This window comes from Phascolarctos cinereus, unplaced genomic scaffold (genome assembly GCF_003287225.1).
Source record: "Phascolarctos cinereus isolate Bilbo 61053 unplaced genomic scaffold, phaCin_HiC Scaffold_5;HRSCAF=322, whole genome shotgun sequence".
Taxonomy (NCBI): Eukaryota; Metazoa; Chordata; class Mammalia; order Diprotodontia; family Phascolarctidae; genus Phascolarctos; species Phascolarctos cinereus.
This window is the reverse complement of record NW_027555958.1, coordinates 111,957,005-111,974,377: the sequence shown is the minus strand read 5'-3', so window position 1 is coordinate 111,974,377 and position 17,373 is coordinate 111,957,005. Positions and strand designations below refer to the sequence as shown.

General features: G+C 37.8%; 1 protein-coding gene across 4 annotated transcripts in view; it reads left to right on the top strand.

The window, feature by feature from the left end:
• ADGRG6 (adhesion G protein-coupled receptor G6) overlaps positions 1 to 13,294 on the top strand; it is a 180,997-nt gene extending 167,703 nt beyond the window's left edge. For 2 of the 4 annotated variants that reach the window (XM_020972484.2, XM_020972485.2), the window contains 4 exons: positions 3,543 to 3,644; positions 4,352 to 4,504; positions 6,626 to 6,671; positions 9,885 to 9,971. In XM_020972484.2, coding sequence (XP_020828143.1) covers positions 3,543 to 3,644; positions 4,352 to 4,504; positions 6,626 to 6,639 — 269 coding nt within the window. In that variant the 3' untranslated portion in view covers positions 6,640 to 6,671; positions 9,885 to 9,971. Of the gene's footprint in view, positions 1 to 3,542; positions 3,645 to 4,351; positions 4,505 to 6,625; positions 6,672 to 9,884 lie in introns of all 4 variants that reach the window. The other 2 variants (XM_020972481.2, XM_020972483.2) reach the window with 1 other exon arrangement.
• Positions 13,295 to 17,373: the final 4,079 nt, after the last annotated feature.

The window sequence follows — 17,373 nt, the reverse complement described above, 5'->3', positions numbered from 1 at the left end:
ATGGGGATAATTATCATAACTACCTACCTCATACGTCTGTTGTGAGGTCAAATGAGATTGTATATGGGTAAGATGCTTTACAAGCTTCAAAATATTTTCTAAATGTTAACTATTATAATAATCACCTCCTAAGAACTATTTTCCTTTCTCGATTAGAAATTTTCTAATACTGAGCAGAATATGTATGGAATAGAAGACAGAGGTGAGGAGAACAAGATCCAGTGGGGAAAGGGGAATAAAATAATGCCAGAGGCTAAAAAAAAAAAGATGATGGAGAGGAAATATAAGAAAATAATGGAGGAGGGGAGACTTCATTCCCTTTGTTAAATTGAGGTCTCTAAACTTATACTTTGATTAACCAGTAGGAATTGCTATGAAGTTCAATTTTAGAGATCAGCTATTTGAGTGTGGGCCTTGCTATCACTGTGGCTGTTCTGTAATGGCGCCCCTCAGGCACTCAAGACTATAGTTCGGACTAAAAATAGAGAATGGTGAATTCTGAAGTTCACTGGTTCTTTAACTGCTTCTGATACAACAGTCAAGCAGGAGTGAAGGGGAGAGTTTAATGGGTCTTGGATCTCTATCCGCATGTGTTAGCCTCTCCGTTCTACTTGGCTCTGTGTGTGCATCTGTTGCTACTTCTTCCTGAGGGGTTTAAGATTCCTTTCCATACTTCCACATGTGCCTGATTCCAGATGTGCTTACCTACCACATTTCCCATGGCAGAATTCCAGAAAAAGAGAGGTTTTGGTCCCAAATGAATCTTGGTATACTAATTATCTCCAAATTAACTTAAATTCACTTAACAAAGGTTAGTCATTCCAGATTTTCAGTAGAATAACTTGTTCTGGGAAGCAAATTCTGATTTCAAATGGAACCAGACCCCTCTGCTGAAAAAAAAGATCCACAAATGTAATGATAATTTGGATGTTTTTAATGTGTTCATTACTAAGGTTGTAAGCTTCTCCTGCCTGGCATTTCATTTTATCCTCCCAACATCACTAAGAGATAGGAAATTCAGGCATTGTTAATGCAATTCCTTAATAAGGAAACTTTCCTCAGGGCCTCACAGATAGAGTTCTCCTGATTTGGAATCCCATTCAAGCACCAGTATCTCTTAAAGCTCAGAAGGAAGCTAGGATAGGCCCAGGAAAATATGGCTCCTAAAAACATTAGCAAAGGAGTAATCTTGTGATACAAAATTTTAATTCAGAACATCAGTGCAGAATGTAAAAGTGGGGACATAAAACCAACTTTATTTCACCTTGCTTGACTGCCTTCTTGTCTGTGCCTGACAGTAGCAAGGTTATATGTTTCACAGTTTAGCATCCCAACACAGCTAAAACAAATTACTCCCAGAGCATAGTTTTACCTTAATGTCCACAAGACATTATATAATGTTAACTTTTTAACCTTTGAACATGGAGGGCTAGATTGGAAGGAGCCAACACAAGAATCTAGTGGTACTTAATGTCTTTGGATATTTATAGTTAATACTTATGACAATTACATGAAATAAACTCTTAATATACTCATTAATCTGAGTTAAGAAGCTGTGTAGTGTATAGTGGATAGAATACTGCATCTGGAGTCTCAACTCAAGACCTGAGTTCAAAATCTTTCCCTCTGACATTGACTACATGTGTAACATTGGGCAGGATATTTATGCACCTTGTTTCCTCATCTATACAATAAGGGGCCCAAACTAAATAGCCTTTTGTGTCCATTTCAAACTCTAGATCTCAGATCCTTGGGAGATAATGTGGTATAGTGCACCAGGCACTAGACTTGTAGTCAGAAAAATCTGAGTTCAAATCCTTCCTCAAACACTTATTAGCTGTGTGACCCTGGGCAGGTCACGCAACCTCTATCTGGCTCAGTTTTCTTTTATATGAAAAACAAGGAGTCTGGATGTGATTGTCTCTAAGGTCCCTTTTAGTCATAGAATCTGTGATCCTAAGGTATGTCCCATTCACTAGAAACTATTTGCTTAAGTTGGTCTATAGTTATAACTTTATGAGTAAGAGGGAATTGATATAAAACATCTTTGTAGAGATCTTTGTAGCGACGTGTGTGCATTTGGGGTGTGTGTGTGTGTGTGTGTGTGTGTGTGTGTGCACATGTGCATGTTTAATCTTCACATGAAGCAAAGCTTTTTGTCTTTTCAGCTCTGTGACAAAAACGTTTTAATGCCCAGCTTCTATTGGGTCCTTCTCATTTGAAGGTAAACAAGGCTGATTCTGAGTAAACCCTGTGAAATTATGTTCTTGAATCCTGGCCTCTTCTTTCTATATTCTCATCCTCCCACTGATTGACTACCTCTCAACCTACTGCAGGCATACTCTACTTTTCTGTTCTCTTCGATGCCCCCTCCTCTAATATCTGAAGAGGATATGATCATCAGTTATTATACTTTATCTGAAAGATATTTAAATCAAAACATTTGTTTTAAGCATTTCATGTCTATTTGGAAAATTAAAGGATTGTTTTCTTGCTAAAAGATTTTCAGACCTTAAGCAAACATTTAGGGATTTGGGGATGGAAGTATTGCCAGAGAGGCCCCTGAAATAACAAGATTTGTGGCTGGATGGGTCCATCGACTTTCATCCCATTCCCACCAGCACAGTTCCCCTGGACAGATTGGGTGAGCTTAAGGCATAGTTTTAGATAGTTTTAGTAATTACTGGAGGTAGAGAAATCTGTCCTTCTATTAGGACCTGAAGCCTGATGAATTAGCCTGCTGATAGCTCTAGTTTCTCTAGACTAGGAGTTATTCAGCTTTTTACTTTATTTTGGTCATGGACTCCTTTCGTAATCTAATGATACATATGAAGTTCTCAGAATAATGTTTTTAAATGCATAAAATAAAATATGTAGGATTATAAAAGAAGCCCATTATATTGAAATGAAACCAAATGGAATGGGTTGCCTCAGAAAGTAGTGGGTTCCTTATCCCTAGTGATCTGCAAGCAAGGCTGGAAAACTACTTGTTGGATACATCGTAGAAGGAAGTCTTGTTCGGGTACATTTGAGACAAATTGGTCTCAGATTGATGCCATTCTAAGATTTTATAATTGCATCAACAACTCTGTGAAGTAATCGGAGCAAATGGAATTATTCCAGTTTTATCAATAAAAAAGCTTAATGTCCGGGAGATTAGATGGCTCATTGCAGGGCATTAGCTTGAATGACAGATTTAAAACTTAAATCTAAGCTCTCTGACGCAAAGACTAGCGCTCCTTCTAATATACCAGTTGCCATCCCCTAGAACATACTAACCCCCCCTTTTTTTTTTCAGGTCATGATATTCAGAATACTGGCTCTGGTTACTAGAAAAGAGAATAAGAATATTTTGGTCAAATTAATTGTAACCATTCTAGTTTCGTGCTATTCCTATTGTTCAATTTTGTCCTAAAAATCCTATCCCTACAACCTAGTTCTTGGCATTATGTTCCTTAGAAATTAAGATTGGAAATAATGTTTTCCTCTGTAGAAATTATGGTCAGAGAGTTGTTTAAATAATAATTTTTTTGTTATCTCAGGGTTATTTATATTTGTATTCCACTGTGCTATGAAAGAGAATGTTCAGAAACAATGGAGAAGACATCTGTGCTGTGGAAGATTTCGTTTAGCGGACAACTCAGGTAAAATAAATTATAGTGTGTGTTCTCTCTTGTGAGCCCCCAGTGATGCATTTCTATTTACACAAAACAGCTACTCATAACAATGACACTTTTAGCTCTTAAACATAACCATTTACTTGGCAATAAGCCTCCCCCCAAAATCACAGATACTCGTATTAAGCCAAATTTGTGAATAATAAAATATATCACAATTTATGCCTATACCTGCATCATACTCTCCCACCAATGCAGTCATTATCTGTTGGGGAAAGTGGCCATATATGGGCACCTGACAGGGAAGCACATGAAAAGGGAAACTTCATGTTCTTTTAAAAGAATTTTTTTGAATTTATTTAAACATTTCCCAATTAAATGTAAGAAAATAAGATTCAATTTTTTTTTTAATTTTGGGTTTCAAATTCTCTCCTTTCCCCACTCCTTGAGAAGGCAAGCCATATAATATCAACAATGCATCTGAAGTTATACAAGACATATTTCCATATCAGCCATGTTACAAAAGAAAATACATTAAAAAAAACACAACAAGAAAAATAAAGAAGCTAAAAAGTTGTATAGCAGATAACAGGAGGCTATCCAGAGAGATGCTTGTGATGAGTTATCATAAAAATATAGTATGTGGAAATATGACAAAAATGTCCGGTGAATGAGAAATACTCAATGCAATTGAGGCAGAACCATAGAAAAAGAACAACTTTCTATTTTTTCAGACTGGAGCAAGACAGCCACTAATATCATCAAGAAAAGTTCAGATAATCTGGGGAAGTCATTGTCATCAAGCTCCATTGGCTCCAACTCGACCTACCTTACATCCAAATCAAAATCCAATTCTACTACATACTTCAAAAGAAACAGCCATCCTGGTAAGTCATTTTGATAACATCTCAGAAATCCTCTTGGTGATGATAATCAGAGAAGCTGATATTTTCATAGCACTTTAAAGAGTAGGAGAGGTTTCATTATCTCCACCTGACAGATGAAGAAACTAAGACTCCAAATAGTTAAGTGACTTATCCAAGGTCACACAGTTAAATGTCTGAGGTGGGATTCAAATTCAGGACCTCCTGATGTTAAGTTGAGCACTATTTCCATTGTATCATACTATCTCTCTAGTGCATTGGGAAAACAAGTATATTCTGTGACTATGAAAAATACCAGAAGGAACAAGTATTGTTTGCACTTAATTGACCCTACTAGATCTTATCTCCCAAGGTAGAACAATTCTTTGCAGTTGTACCTTCTAGCACAAAGGTTACTAAAATAGTTCGTTCATCCTGCCTCCCTCTTAATATCTAGCTGAGGCCATCAATAATTGATGAAATATGAATCTTGATTCACTGGAAAGAAATGTTAGACAATTTTGGAATATGGAGAAGGTGTCATCTTGACTATCATGACCATTTCTTCTCTGCTTATCTCATATTTTTCATGATGTGTGTCTGACATTAAGTTTGTAATGTTAGTGTTAAAGAAAACATTAAGGAAAAGGCCTATGATCTGTGGAAGGCTCTGATGGCTTCTGAAATGTAAGAAAAATAGAGGAAAACCTGTATGTTCCATTAAATGTCTTTGGCAACATGTTTCCAAAGGAAAATAACATTGTCCTTTTAAATGACCAAGTAGTAATTTGATGAGCACCCATTTAGATAAGAACAGTACGACTTTCTAGGTGGAAAAGTCTTCCAAGAGTATGATGAAAAGCTACTCCATTTGTTTAATGGTTTAATATTAGAGCACAGGAAAATGATGGCATGATAGCTGTGGTACTGAGAATCTTTGGCACTTAGATGCCAGGTATCTTTGTTTTTATGCCATTATATCACATTTTGGGAAAGTAATTGTTTGGAGTGTCTCATGTACATTTAGTCAGTTCCTGATGTAGAAAGCACAAGCTATCCCTGTCTGATGGAATAGGGAGCCATTCTTCCTGACATCAGGGCCCCCGCTGGAACTGCCATTAAAGCTTGTTTAAAAATTTGAGGTTTTATTTCCTCTGTGGGTTCAGAAATGGTAATTGAAGCAGTGCAATAGAGAAAAAGCATCTTTCTATTTTTCAGACTGGAGCAAGACAGCCACTAATATCATCATGAAAAGTTCCCTGCCTTTATCTCCTCTTTGAAAAAAGATAATCTCTGCGACCAACAGCCTGAAATACTTTTTTCCACTGGGCTATTTTACATTGCCTGAAATGCTACCAAATTTTAGATTCATTTGGATTATCACGCATCCTCTTAAAAATAGAAATACTTTTGGGATAGTGAAAGGGTCATCAGTTTTTCGGATGCTAGTTTAAAATAGTTCATTCATCCTGCCTTCCTCTTACTATCTAGCCGAGGCCATCTATAATTGAGAAAATACTAATCTCGATTCAGTGGAAAGAAAGGTTAGACAATTTTGGAACATAGAACACTTAAGGGGGTAAAACAGGTGGGAGGGGGGCACAACAGTAAGCAATGATGAGTATATTATTAGAGCTCTGAGGGCCTAAGGAGGAATTGAATAAAGGAGGGTGGGAAAGGTTTCAAAAAGAGAAGTGTCAAAGATGTGTCTGTAAATTATGCATAAGCCCAAAATAAAGGGAGGACACACTTTTGCTTCTCTTCATCCCCTGCATGGGCCATCACTCTCAGAAATATTTTTTGTAAATTACTATTATATTTCTTCTGTATTGTATTCTAAATAGACTTTTATGCACCAACAGGAGAATTTAGTTACCATTTATAAAATTGTTTTGATGGGAAAATGTGTTCTGAATTCTAGGAGACTTGTAAATGTTTGGGAGAAAGTCATTTTGGAAATGGGGGTCTGCCTCTGTGTGTGTGTGTGTGTGTGTGTGTGTGTGTGTGTGTGTGTGTGTGTGTGTGTCTGGTTCTGTGTGTCTGTGTGTATTTGGGCTTTAACAGTGCACTTAATGCATATCATGGCTATAGACTTAGTTGTTATTCCCTGGAATTGACCTAGACATTCATATGTTTATGGCATAGATAATGTCTTCTAAGAGCATTCCTTCAACAAAGGTGGAGCATTCAGGTAAAAATATTCATTCCTTTTATCAAATGCATGAAATCTCAGTAAGGTAATGGGGGAATGAATATTTGCATGGATTTAGCCAAAAGATTTCCAGCTGCCTCAGAAAAAAAAATAAAGACTGCTTGCCCTGCATAGTTCAGCTCACTTTGCACAATGATGCTCTCAGATGGAGGGCTGGGATTTCTGAAGCAAGCAAATATGTGCTCTGGCTATCTTCTGCATGGGGTGTCTGCAAATCTGTTCTTCTAAGAAATGTACCATGCCCTCACATCCATGTCAATGACATCCAAAACAGTAAAATAGCGTTGCTGGAAGGCTGAAAAACAGGGGGAAGGGGTAGAAAACTTTGTTTTCATACTGCTTTTATGAATTACAAAGTGTATCATGGTACATTTTTAGAAGTGGTAAATGAGGAAATAGCTCTTCTAGGACTGCTCCTTAAAAATTTTTATCTGCTTAAAAATGTAGCATAGGACCAATAAAGTTCACACTCCTAGCCACTAGTTTTCAGTCTTCCATTTATATTCTAATTCTATATTGTCCATTATTTGGATTTACCCAAGAACATTAGGAATGATGCTTACATTGAATTATTGCTCCTGTACAAAAAATTGCCTAAGGAGACTGATAAATCAGGGCATAGGTTTGAAAGCAGGTGAGAGAGTAGAAGAGGAAGTGTTAAAATTTTAAATATGTGGAATCAAAACTTGAATCTGCAACAAGTGTGGTACACATTAGTACATGGGGATTCCTTAAGGAATTATAAATATAAGATTAAAGGCTTCTGAATTTTGTGTGGGGAGGGGTTATTTTTATTTTAAATCAAGCAAAGGTTACATTAGTGGAAGATTCTATGTGTAAATGCCCTTCCTAGTAGAAAACCATTGGCTAGTGCATAGATGAACTAAGAGAAGCCAGGCTCAGCTGGCTTGCTTAGAAACTTGTATGTGGTCAGCGATCCTGACTCACTGAGCCTTCTTTCCACAAGCATCAGGGAATGATGATTCTGCTGCTTCAATCTGCCCATTCTTTTTTTCCTGAATGACTTTCTGTTCTTTGCTCACATTTCCTTTGTGTGGGTTGATAGCAATGTTTCCTATTTTAATCCATACTTTATTTCATGTATACCCCAGAACAAGGTAAGAACTGAAAGAATGTAGTATTTTCTGAATGTAATACATATGTTGATAATGATTTTCTTTAACAACTGGTTGCTTATGTTGTACACTGGCCATAGCTGAACATATAAGATGCCTTGAATTTAGAGTTCTGTCATTTCATAATGTGCTTCTCTTTTTGCCTTCTCTACAGAGAGTAGAAAGGAATAAGGCTGAAGTCAGTAGACGTGCTCTGACGTGCATATGAGAGCAAGACCATATAGACAACCCCAATATAGACAAAGGGTGTTGTTCATTATTAGACACCTTCTGTTACTTGACTTCAGAGTAGGACTACACTTTGGTCTTTGTTGGAGGAATATGATTATAGGATAATAAGACCATAGATCTTGAGTGGAAGGACTTCAGAATCCATTTGGTCCAATTTTACAGATAAGAAAACCCAGGGATGTTAAATGACTTTCCTTTTGCCCCAGATCACCCAGGTAGTATGTCAGAGATAGTATTTGAACCCAAGTATTCCAAAGGAGGAAGAGTAGAAGGAAATAATCATTTGTATAGTGCCTTCTATATGCCGTGACTGCACTAAGTGCTTTACAAATATCTCTTAATCCTCAAAACATTGCATGGAAGATGCTGTTATTATCCCCATTTTATAATTGAGAAAACTGAGGTAAATAGAGGTTAAATTAATTGCCCAGGATCATGCAGCTAGTAAGTATCTGAGCTTAGATATGAACTCAAATCTCCTGACTCCAGGCCCGGTTTTCTGGCCCTGCTGCCTCCACTCCAAAGTCAATGCTGGTGCCACTGTGATAATGGCTTAGGACCATGTGAGGATAATGAAGTACATCTAAAAGCATTAGAATGGATGGAACACTTCCTTTTTTTGGAATGGAATACTTTCAAAAGGTCTTTAGAGCCAAATTTAGGAATCTGCTTAAGAAACAAATTATCAATAAAAGCACTTTCCACGAGGTAGTTTACCAGTATGTAGTCCAACTCCATTTGCCTAATCCATGAACCCATGGCTTCCTATATTTATTAGAAGTTATCTAGCAACTACCATGTAACTCCCAGTATTGTTGAGTGGGGCAGCATGATATAATGGATAGAGAACCAGCCTCTGAAATAAGATTTGGATTCAAGTGTTGTCTGTTTCCTATGCTGTCTGGGTGATGCTGGGAAACTAACATAACCTCCCATTGCTCTGGGTGACTTTCTTAGACTATAAATTGCAAAGAAGATGCCAACCTCTGTCCGAATTTTCTTATCAGGGAGCTCTTTATACCATTGATATCATAGGTCTAGTCTTTATCCAAAAGTGGGATTATATATATGTTTACATGGAAAGATACTTCTTAGAAGAAAAACTTTGGCTTCTACATTTTTAACTCAGAAAGGTGCTTTTTTCCCTAAATTTCAATAATCTCAGAGAGTAAAAATATTGTCTCCTAGCATTCATTGAAAAAATCATTTGTATTAGGCTTTCTCCAAGTTGTTCCCATCCCTTTTTTTTTTGGCTAGGCAGTGGGGTTAAGTGACTTGCCCAGGGTCACACAGCTAGTAAGTGTTATGTGTCTGAGGCTGGATTTGAACTCAGGTCCTCCTGAATTCAGGGCCTGTGTTCTATCCACTGCGTCACCTAGCTGTCCCTGTTCCCATCATTTTTGATATATTTTGTGACAATGTTTTATGTAAGCACAATTTTGCTTTGGTTTGTCTGTCTCAGATACTTTTCCTAAGCAGTTTCCAAATTTTCTTTCTTCCTTGGCTTTCTGAAAGATGTCAGTTATAAAAATATCATTCATATGTACCCATCCTAAAATTATAGAAATTAAACTAATATCAGGAAATATTAGACCCACAATTTGAACAAGAAAACCCCCCAAAGCTTTGATTCAGAAATGCTTGGCAGCTCACTGCTTAATGTTGGGATAATGCTCAATGCTGTTGAGTGAAGGAAGTCCATCATAGCCTGCAAAGGTCTGCTACCTATGTGCTTTTAATCAATAATGCATAGAAATAATACTCAGCAGCTCAGGCACAAAACCTCCCCAGATTGTGACCTAATTTCTCATTTCATTTCCCACAGAGAGTGTTTTTGTGGACAAGTCCTCATCAAAGCTTACCCATCTGGATGGAGAACAGACATCAATCATCCCTGTCCATCAGGTCATTGACAAGGTCAAGGGTTACTGCAATGCTCACTCTGACAACTTCTACAAGAACATCATCATGTCAGACACTTTTGGCCACAGCACAAAGTTTTAATTGGGTTTTGTTACAATAATAGAAATCAGTTCCAAATAGAGACCTACAAGCAAAGAGAATTGTCAGATGTAAATGTGCCGTTACCTAGGTAACGCTATATGTTGGAAAGATATGGGGTTTTTTTAATTATTATAAATACTATTGTGAAATTTACAATGGAACTCATCTGTGCCTTTCCCCCATGTTGGAGTCTTCCACCATCCCCTAAACCTCAGTTCTCTGACAGCAACATGACTCAGTAGCCACAGGGAACACTTTGTATTTTTATAGCTGAATCACACCAATCAGAACTGAAGAGTATTTAAAAGCCAGAGGACAAGGAAAAATACAACAGCCAAAAATTGATCCCAATCAAGAGCTTCTACTGATGGCGAGCTGTTTTGAACTCATCGTTTGCTGCATATTCTTCCCCTACATTGAAGGAAACATGAATTTTCATCACCATATGTGGCTGATTCCCTATCAGCCCTCCCCCAATGCTGGTTCCATATTTCCTTCATGTGCCTGGCTTGTAGGTGAAATTTCAAGCAGATAAAAATACAATTTTAATTCTCTCATCCAAACATTACAAAGGATTATTTATTAGTTTCTTTTAACTATACCAAAGCTAATTGTTTAACACTTCAGCTTCTGAAGTGAGAGCACATTTTCACCAACATCTATACCCTTATCAACAACACACTAAATTTTTGATATGTTTCACAATTCTATACATGTAGTATATAAACAACCATCAGACAACATAATGTAAGCATTGCAAAATAAAGAAAGGTCAGGGTTCACATTTACCAGTACATTCCTCCTAGAAGGTACCGAACAGCTCAATTAAGACACTTCTTTCTCCTTTTTAAATTATAATTGCGGATGCCTAAGGGCAAGATGATTCCATCTGTTGACACAGCTGCCCCCATTTTAAGGAAAGCCACATAGAGAGAGAGGAGCCATGACCACACACCCCTTCCTCCCAGAAGCTGGATCATGGATATATATGGAAAATCCCATTCTGTTCCAAACCAACTGATTTTCTCCCATTTTCAGGGGGGAGAGGATACTATCTATATGTCCGCTATGTTCCCTTATTCTCAAAGGTGGAAGGGTTTAAAGTGTACACACTGGGAACCCAGCCAGCTATTCAAGTATGTATTCCTGCAGACAGGCACAGTAGCTGCTTATCCACTCAGAGGTTACACATCCCCCAAGTCTGCAGTGTGTGTTGTTGGGACGTCTGTGCATAAGTTCTGTGGATGCACTGTGAAATAGTATGTTTGTGAGGGAATCTGGCACTAATAGATCATATTTGGAGTATTACAATATGGCTTCACTCTGCTGAATGCATACATATGGGTGACATTTTCAAGCACTTGAGGAGAGCCTTAATTGTTTTTTTAGCGTGCTGACAGGGAATGGATGCTTGATAGTTACATAGTACATAGCAGAGTGCATTTTTACTTTGCTTAAAGCAATGACTGTGTTAAATGGAGCTTTTTCAGAATTTGCTTTAGCACAGGCTGTACTTTTAATATTCAATCCATGCCATCTGGGAAACAGCATGGAAAGCATCCATTTCTAGGTAGACAGCTACCCCAACTGTGAGAAATGCTGCCTTGTGAGCAGAGCTGACCTGTATAGAGAGACCTAGACAGGAAATTTCTTTAAAGATCTTTCTGGTAATCCAAGTCTATGGCTTGCCCTGTATCTTAGAACAGCATAAGGCTAGTTTTTCCCCTAAGGCAGCCCAAAGTGATCCAAACATGCTTTAAAATGTAACACATCTTTGAGTGGCATAGCCATAGCTTCTGAGCCACTTGTCTCAAAGGTTCTCCGTGATTCTCAGCTGGGAAGGAGTTGCCATTCTTCACCAGCTTGATGAGATCATCAAGTGGTGAGATGTTTGGTTTTTACTGCTATTCTCTTTGCTTGGTTGTGCAGAGGACTTGAAATATTACCCCAGAAGCGGTAGCCAGATATCCTACCTGGCTATTATAGTACAAAATAAGCAAGTTGAAAAGCAAATTCTTAACTACCAGGGAAAAAAAATCTTAACATTTTTATAGAACAGGCATTCTTAATCTTTTTTTTTTGTACTGGATCTTTTTGATAATCTGGTGAAACTTATGGGTCTCTTCTTGGAATTAATATTTCTAAATGTATAAAATAAAATATACAGAATTATAATGGAAACCAATGATTTAAATATAGTTATTTAAATATATAATATATCTAAAGTTAAAAGTTCAAGGATCCAAGGTTAAAAGCCCCTATTAGAGCCTTTCTTAAATGAGATTGTTTACTGAAAACTTAAACTTAAATATTCAGGAAGCTCAACCTGTCTTAGCCTAAGCAGTCTATTCAGCTCGCTAATCTCCCTTTCTATAGAGATTCATAATAGAGTTCAGTTAGCAGTTGATTGCTGGGACATTTCTACTCCAAAAGTAGGTTTACTTGACATTACTTAAGATACAGTTTTAAACAAACCTCTGTTTTACATTCCGCATAATACCCACCAAGTGACAGTAAAGTATTCCTGCAACAGATAGAAGAGTAGGAAATAAATGAACATGAAGACATACAAACAGAATGAAGATACTGAGTCTAATTGTATCCTCAGTCCTGAAGTTAAAGTCCTGAAGTCCTAACCCTCAAAATTACAGAAATGTGGTAGAGGGGAAAGAATTGGACTCAGGGAGTACAATGGCTTCAACCTTAGTATCCAATCTTTGAAAGTCAGGTCACATTAGCCTCGATTGTCTTTTATGGAGAGCTGCCCATTTTTATTTTTTTCTCTTCTTTCTTTTTTTTTTATTACCATGTAGTAGAGTTGCAAATTGTCAGTCTCAGATGCTTTCAGTTCTTGTCACCATAGCTTGCAATGTAAAGATTTCCTTCGTCTATTGTCGGCATGGCATCCCTTGTACATATTTATTTATTTTTGTGTCTTCAAGTGTTACTTTTTTTTCATAGCTTCATACTGTCCGGCTTTGTTGTTTTAATGAACTTTCCTTTGAAAGGGAAATGAGAGGATGGGGAGGGAAGAGAGAGATATTGTACATATTTTCTAAACACCTTGTGAAATATTTTCTGTAGAAAAGAAAAATGACTGTGAGCATAAATTGAAATTATTAGTAAGAAGTTAGCACAGTAGATTTGCCATTTTCCTGAAATGGAAAATATTTTTCAAATAAATACTTATGATGTTAATATTCCAAATTATTAAATTCCTTTATGAGTGAATGTTTTTGTTTCCTACTGTTCAATAGGAAAAGATTATTTGACAGCTGGAAAATAACATGCCACCAATTAAACATGTGGCATAGATTTGCTTTCCCAAATCAATAGGGATAAATTTGTAGCCAGTCTCCAGACTTCTGAGATACAAATACACTTCAAAGTCTCCTGTTTTCATCACTGACTGATGCAATGTCAAGCATTGTGGCTAATTGATATCTGTGTATATTCCTTCACTGGAAAGCCCTCAGTTTTCCAAGTAAAGAACTCAAGGAAGATCTTCATTACTTGGGAGGCTAAAGATTAGGTTGCCTTCTCACTGATACCTAGTCATTGCTTCCACTGCATAGGGACTGAAAAGTGAAAGATTTCAGCCAACTTCATTTTCACAGTGAGTTACAGGGTGCTACCAGCCGTTTCATTAGAACAGTGGTTATTTAGGGTAATCCCCTTTCTCCAGAGAGCCAAGGCTTAATTTGGCCCTCAGCCTCACTCAGCAAGGTTTCTGCTGAATATTAAATTGTGTGGCACTTTGGCAAGTGATTACTAAGATCATCTCAGCCAACTGTCACAACTCCTGGCCAAACCAAGTTAGGAAAACACACAAGCAGTTGCTTATGGCTCATCTACAGAAACGTAGTACAATGTGACTTCAGAAAGGATAGGGGTACGAGGAGGGGGGGCAGTGTGGAGAATCTCCTTTGATCTGCAAGCTGAAACTTGTGTCTTATTGGAGAAAGTGTATTTGTAGTATTTCTGAAATTTGGAGGATTTGAACTTTAAGAAAACAATGTTTTGGAAGCGCTTCAGAGTATTCAGTTGAATAACATTCCTCTACTCCCAGATAAAGGCATCAGGACCTTTTTTTTTCCCTCTTTCATTTCAAAGTGGGATGGTTCAAGTAACAGCTTTGTTTTTCTGCTACCCTGGAGAAAATGAAAATAAATATGAAATTTTGCCTTCATATTCCACAGCCTGTCAGCAAAACAAGGAAATACAATTCATTCCGTTGCCATAAGCAGCCCAAAACTAAGCTAAGAATCTAGGGAAAGAGGCAAAACCCCCAAGAATCTTGATTATATAGGATAGAAAGATCACTTTTTTCTATTATATTTTGTAAACCAATTGGGGTTATTAAAATGTTTAGACTTGATGACTTTTGAACGTCATAACACATAATGCCATAACATTGAAAGTATAATTTTGTACTGAGATTTTTTGCATATTACCCTACTAAACTATATCTCTATGAGGACAGGGACTATATTTTATCAGGCAGTGAGGGAAAGTGAAAAAAGCACTGGATTAGGAGTCAAAGTACCTGGGTTCAAATCTGTTTCATCGTTTGCTTAGCTATCAGAATAGTCTTTCTAAAGTTCAAGTCTGATGATATCACAGCCTCCCCTCTTCACACCTTCTTGCCCTTTCAGCCTATTCCAGAAAGTCCCTATTACCTCCATGATAAAACATGAAGTCCTGTTTGGCTTTTATAGCCCTTTAAAACCTTTCTGCTTTTCCAGTCTTAGTATGTTTTGCTCTCTTATAGGTACTCTATAAGCTGGTAACACTATAACCCAGAGATCTCTGCTATTTGCACAAGATACTCTCTCCCAAATTGAGACATTTTCCTCAATCCCTGGACATCTCTTTTCTCCTGGTCTGCTACCTGTATTTCCCCAAACGATTTAGATAAAATCCCATGTTCTTCAAGAAGCTTTTCCCCATCCTCCTTGATACTACTGCCTTCTCTCTGAAATACCTCCAAGTTGATAGCTAGCTCCCATGTGTGTCAAGCATGCTATGTGCTCAATGAATGCTTTTTGATGACTCCAAATCCAACCTCCCTCACTTGCTGAACTTGGGTAATTACTCTTTGGGCCACATTTTCCTGAGGCCTCCATTTCCATGGTTGTCAAAGAATACCATTACATCCCCCGGGGGATTCTGAGCCCAGACACTGCCTTCCTGGATCCACTTCCCAGATGTGAATGGGTCAACAAGATCATTATTTGGATTAAATGACCTCTGAAGGCAATTCCAGCTCCAAATCTGATCTTTATGATCTAAGCCTTGCATCTTCCTCCAGCACAGGTCTACACTTGCCTTCATGGTACTTGGTAGATGAAATTGAAGTATTTGAGCACCTACAACATGCATGTTGAGCAAAATTCAAGGGAAATGTAAGCCTTGGTTTGTTGCTACAAGGAGCTTATAGTCTACATTGTGGAGATGGATTTATGTATATGAAATAATTTATACTTGCAGAGTAGATTGTTCACCTAGTCATTTCTGCACTTTTAAGTTTTGTCACCCAATTAGAACATGTACGAATTAAACTAATCTAGTCCATTCAACACATGCCCTAAAACATCTCCAACTTACCTGACTCACATTCTTCCCTTCCTTAGTTGATAAGCATGGTACAGTGGAAGGAGCACTGGGTTTAGAGTCAGAATATCTGCTTTTAAATCCTGGCTCTGACACTAACACTGTGACCTTGGGTAAGTCACCTAATCTCCTAGGTTTCAGTTTCCTCATCTGTAAATGAAGGAGGTTAGACTTTGTGGTCTATATGAGTCCTTCCTTTCTTCTTTCCCTTCTTCCTTCCTTCCTTCCTTCCTTCCTTCCTTCCTTCCTTCCTTCCTTCCTTCCCTTTCTTTCTTTCCTTCCTTCTCTGTTCAATAGATAGATAGAACACAAATGTATAAAGCATTTATAGCATTACTATGTGCAGGACACTGTGCTAAGTTTTGCTTATAAAATATAGGCAAATAAGATAGTCCCTACCCTTAAGTGGCTCACATTCTAAGACAGGTAGCTGCAAAGTGGGATAAGGACAGTATGATTTGAATATGGTAGCCAGAAAGTAAAATAGAGGCCTGATTCTGGGCAAGATAAGGCAAAAACTGACCTAACCCCACTTCTGGGGATCCACCACATTTGTGTGGGACTTATTGTGGACACTCAGTTGGTTTTAGCTCCACTGTAGCTCATAACTCCCAGGCTCACGTGATCTACCAGCTTTAGCCTCCACTAGTATGAGCCATTTCTCTCATTTCTTTTTTTTAGAATCTATCATAAAACAGAATTTAATAGACACAAAGTTGATACTGACTGACCACTTGCTGAAATGAATAAGAACAGCTAGCTAACCTATTGCAATCACCTTCCTTTACGAAATAGGGCTGTAAAAGCATCTTGTTTATTAAAGAGTTTATAAGTACAAATGTTAAGAATAAAACAAAAAATTAGAGAATTTTAAGTAATATGTCAGGCTGTCTATAGAAACCCTTCTTCTCCCCTCCAAAAAAAAAGTCTAGCTAGGTTAAAATCCCAGCTCTCTCATGTATTGCCTGTGTAACCTTGGACAAGTCACTTAACCTCTGTAGACCTTATTTCTTTTCTTTAAAAAATGAAAGGATTGGACTACATAAAATCCCTTCTACCTCTAAGCCCAATGATGCTTTAGTGACATCAGCAAAATGATTTAGGATCAAGGTTAAGACAGAGAAGTGGAAGAAGCTACTAGTAAATTTGTTCAAGGAATATCTGGGGCCTGGTGCTATATTTGTCAGCCATTGTGCTAGGTATTGGGATACAAAGAGAAAAATGGAATAGTCCCTGTCCTGGGAGAAGGAAAAGAATTATGTGAAGAGGTAAGTTTAATAGAAGATAGGGAGTAATGGGAGCAAAGGAGACATGCAAAGTACCCCAGGAAAATCTGAGACAGGCTCTTAGCTGAGGGGATAAGGAAAGAATTCTCAGAGGAGGTGGTACTTCGCTGGAGCTTTGGAGAAAAAGAAATATTCTAAAAGCTAGAGATGAGAAAGCATACCAAGCATTGATGATGGCCTGCACAGGTGCATAGACATAGGAGATAGCAGCTTGGATCTAGGGAATACCTAATAGATTAGTTTGGCTGTAATATAGAGGGTGTGAAGGGGAATAATGTGATGAAAGCTGGAAAGGTAAATGGATCCAGATTGTTGAAGGCCAGAATCAGGTTTCCATGTCACTTTCTAAACAGCCTACAACCAGGAGTGAGGAACCTGTGGCCTTGAGGCCACATGTGGCCCTCTAGGTCC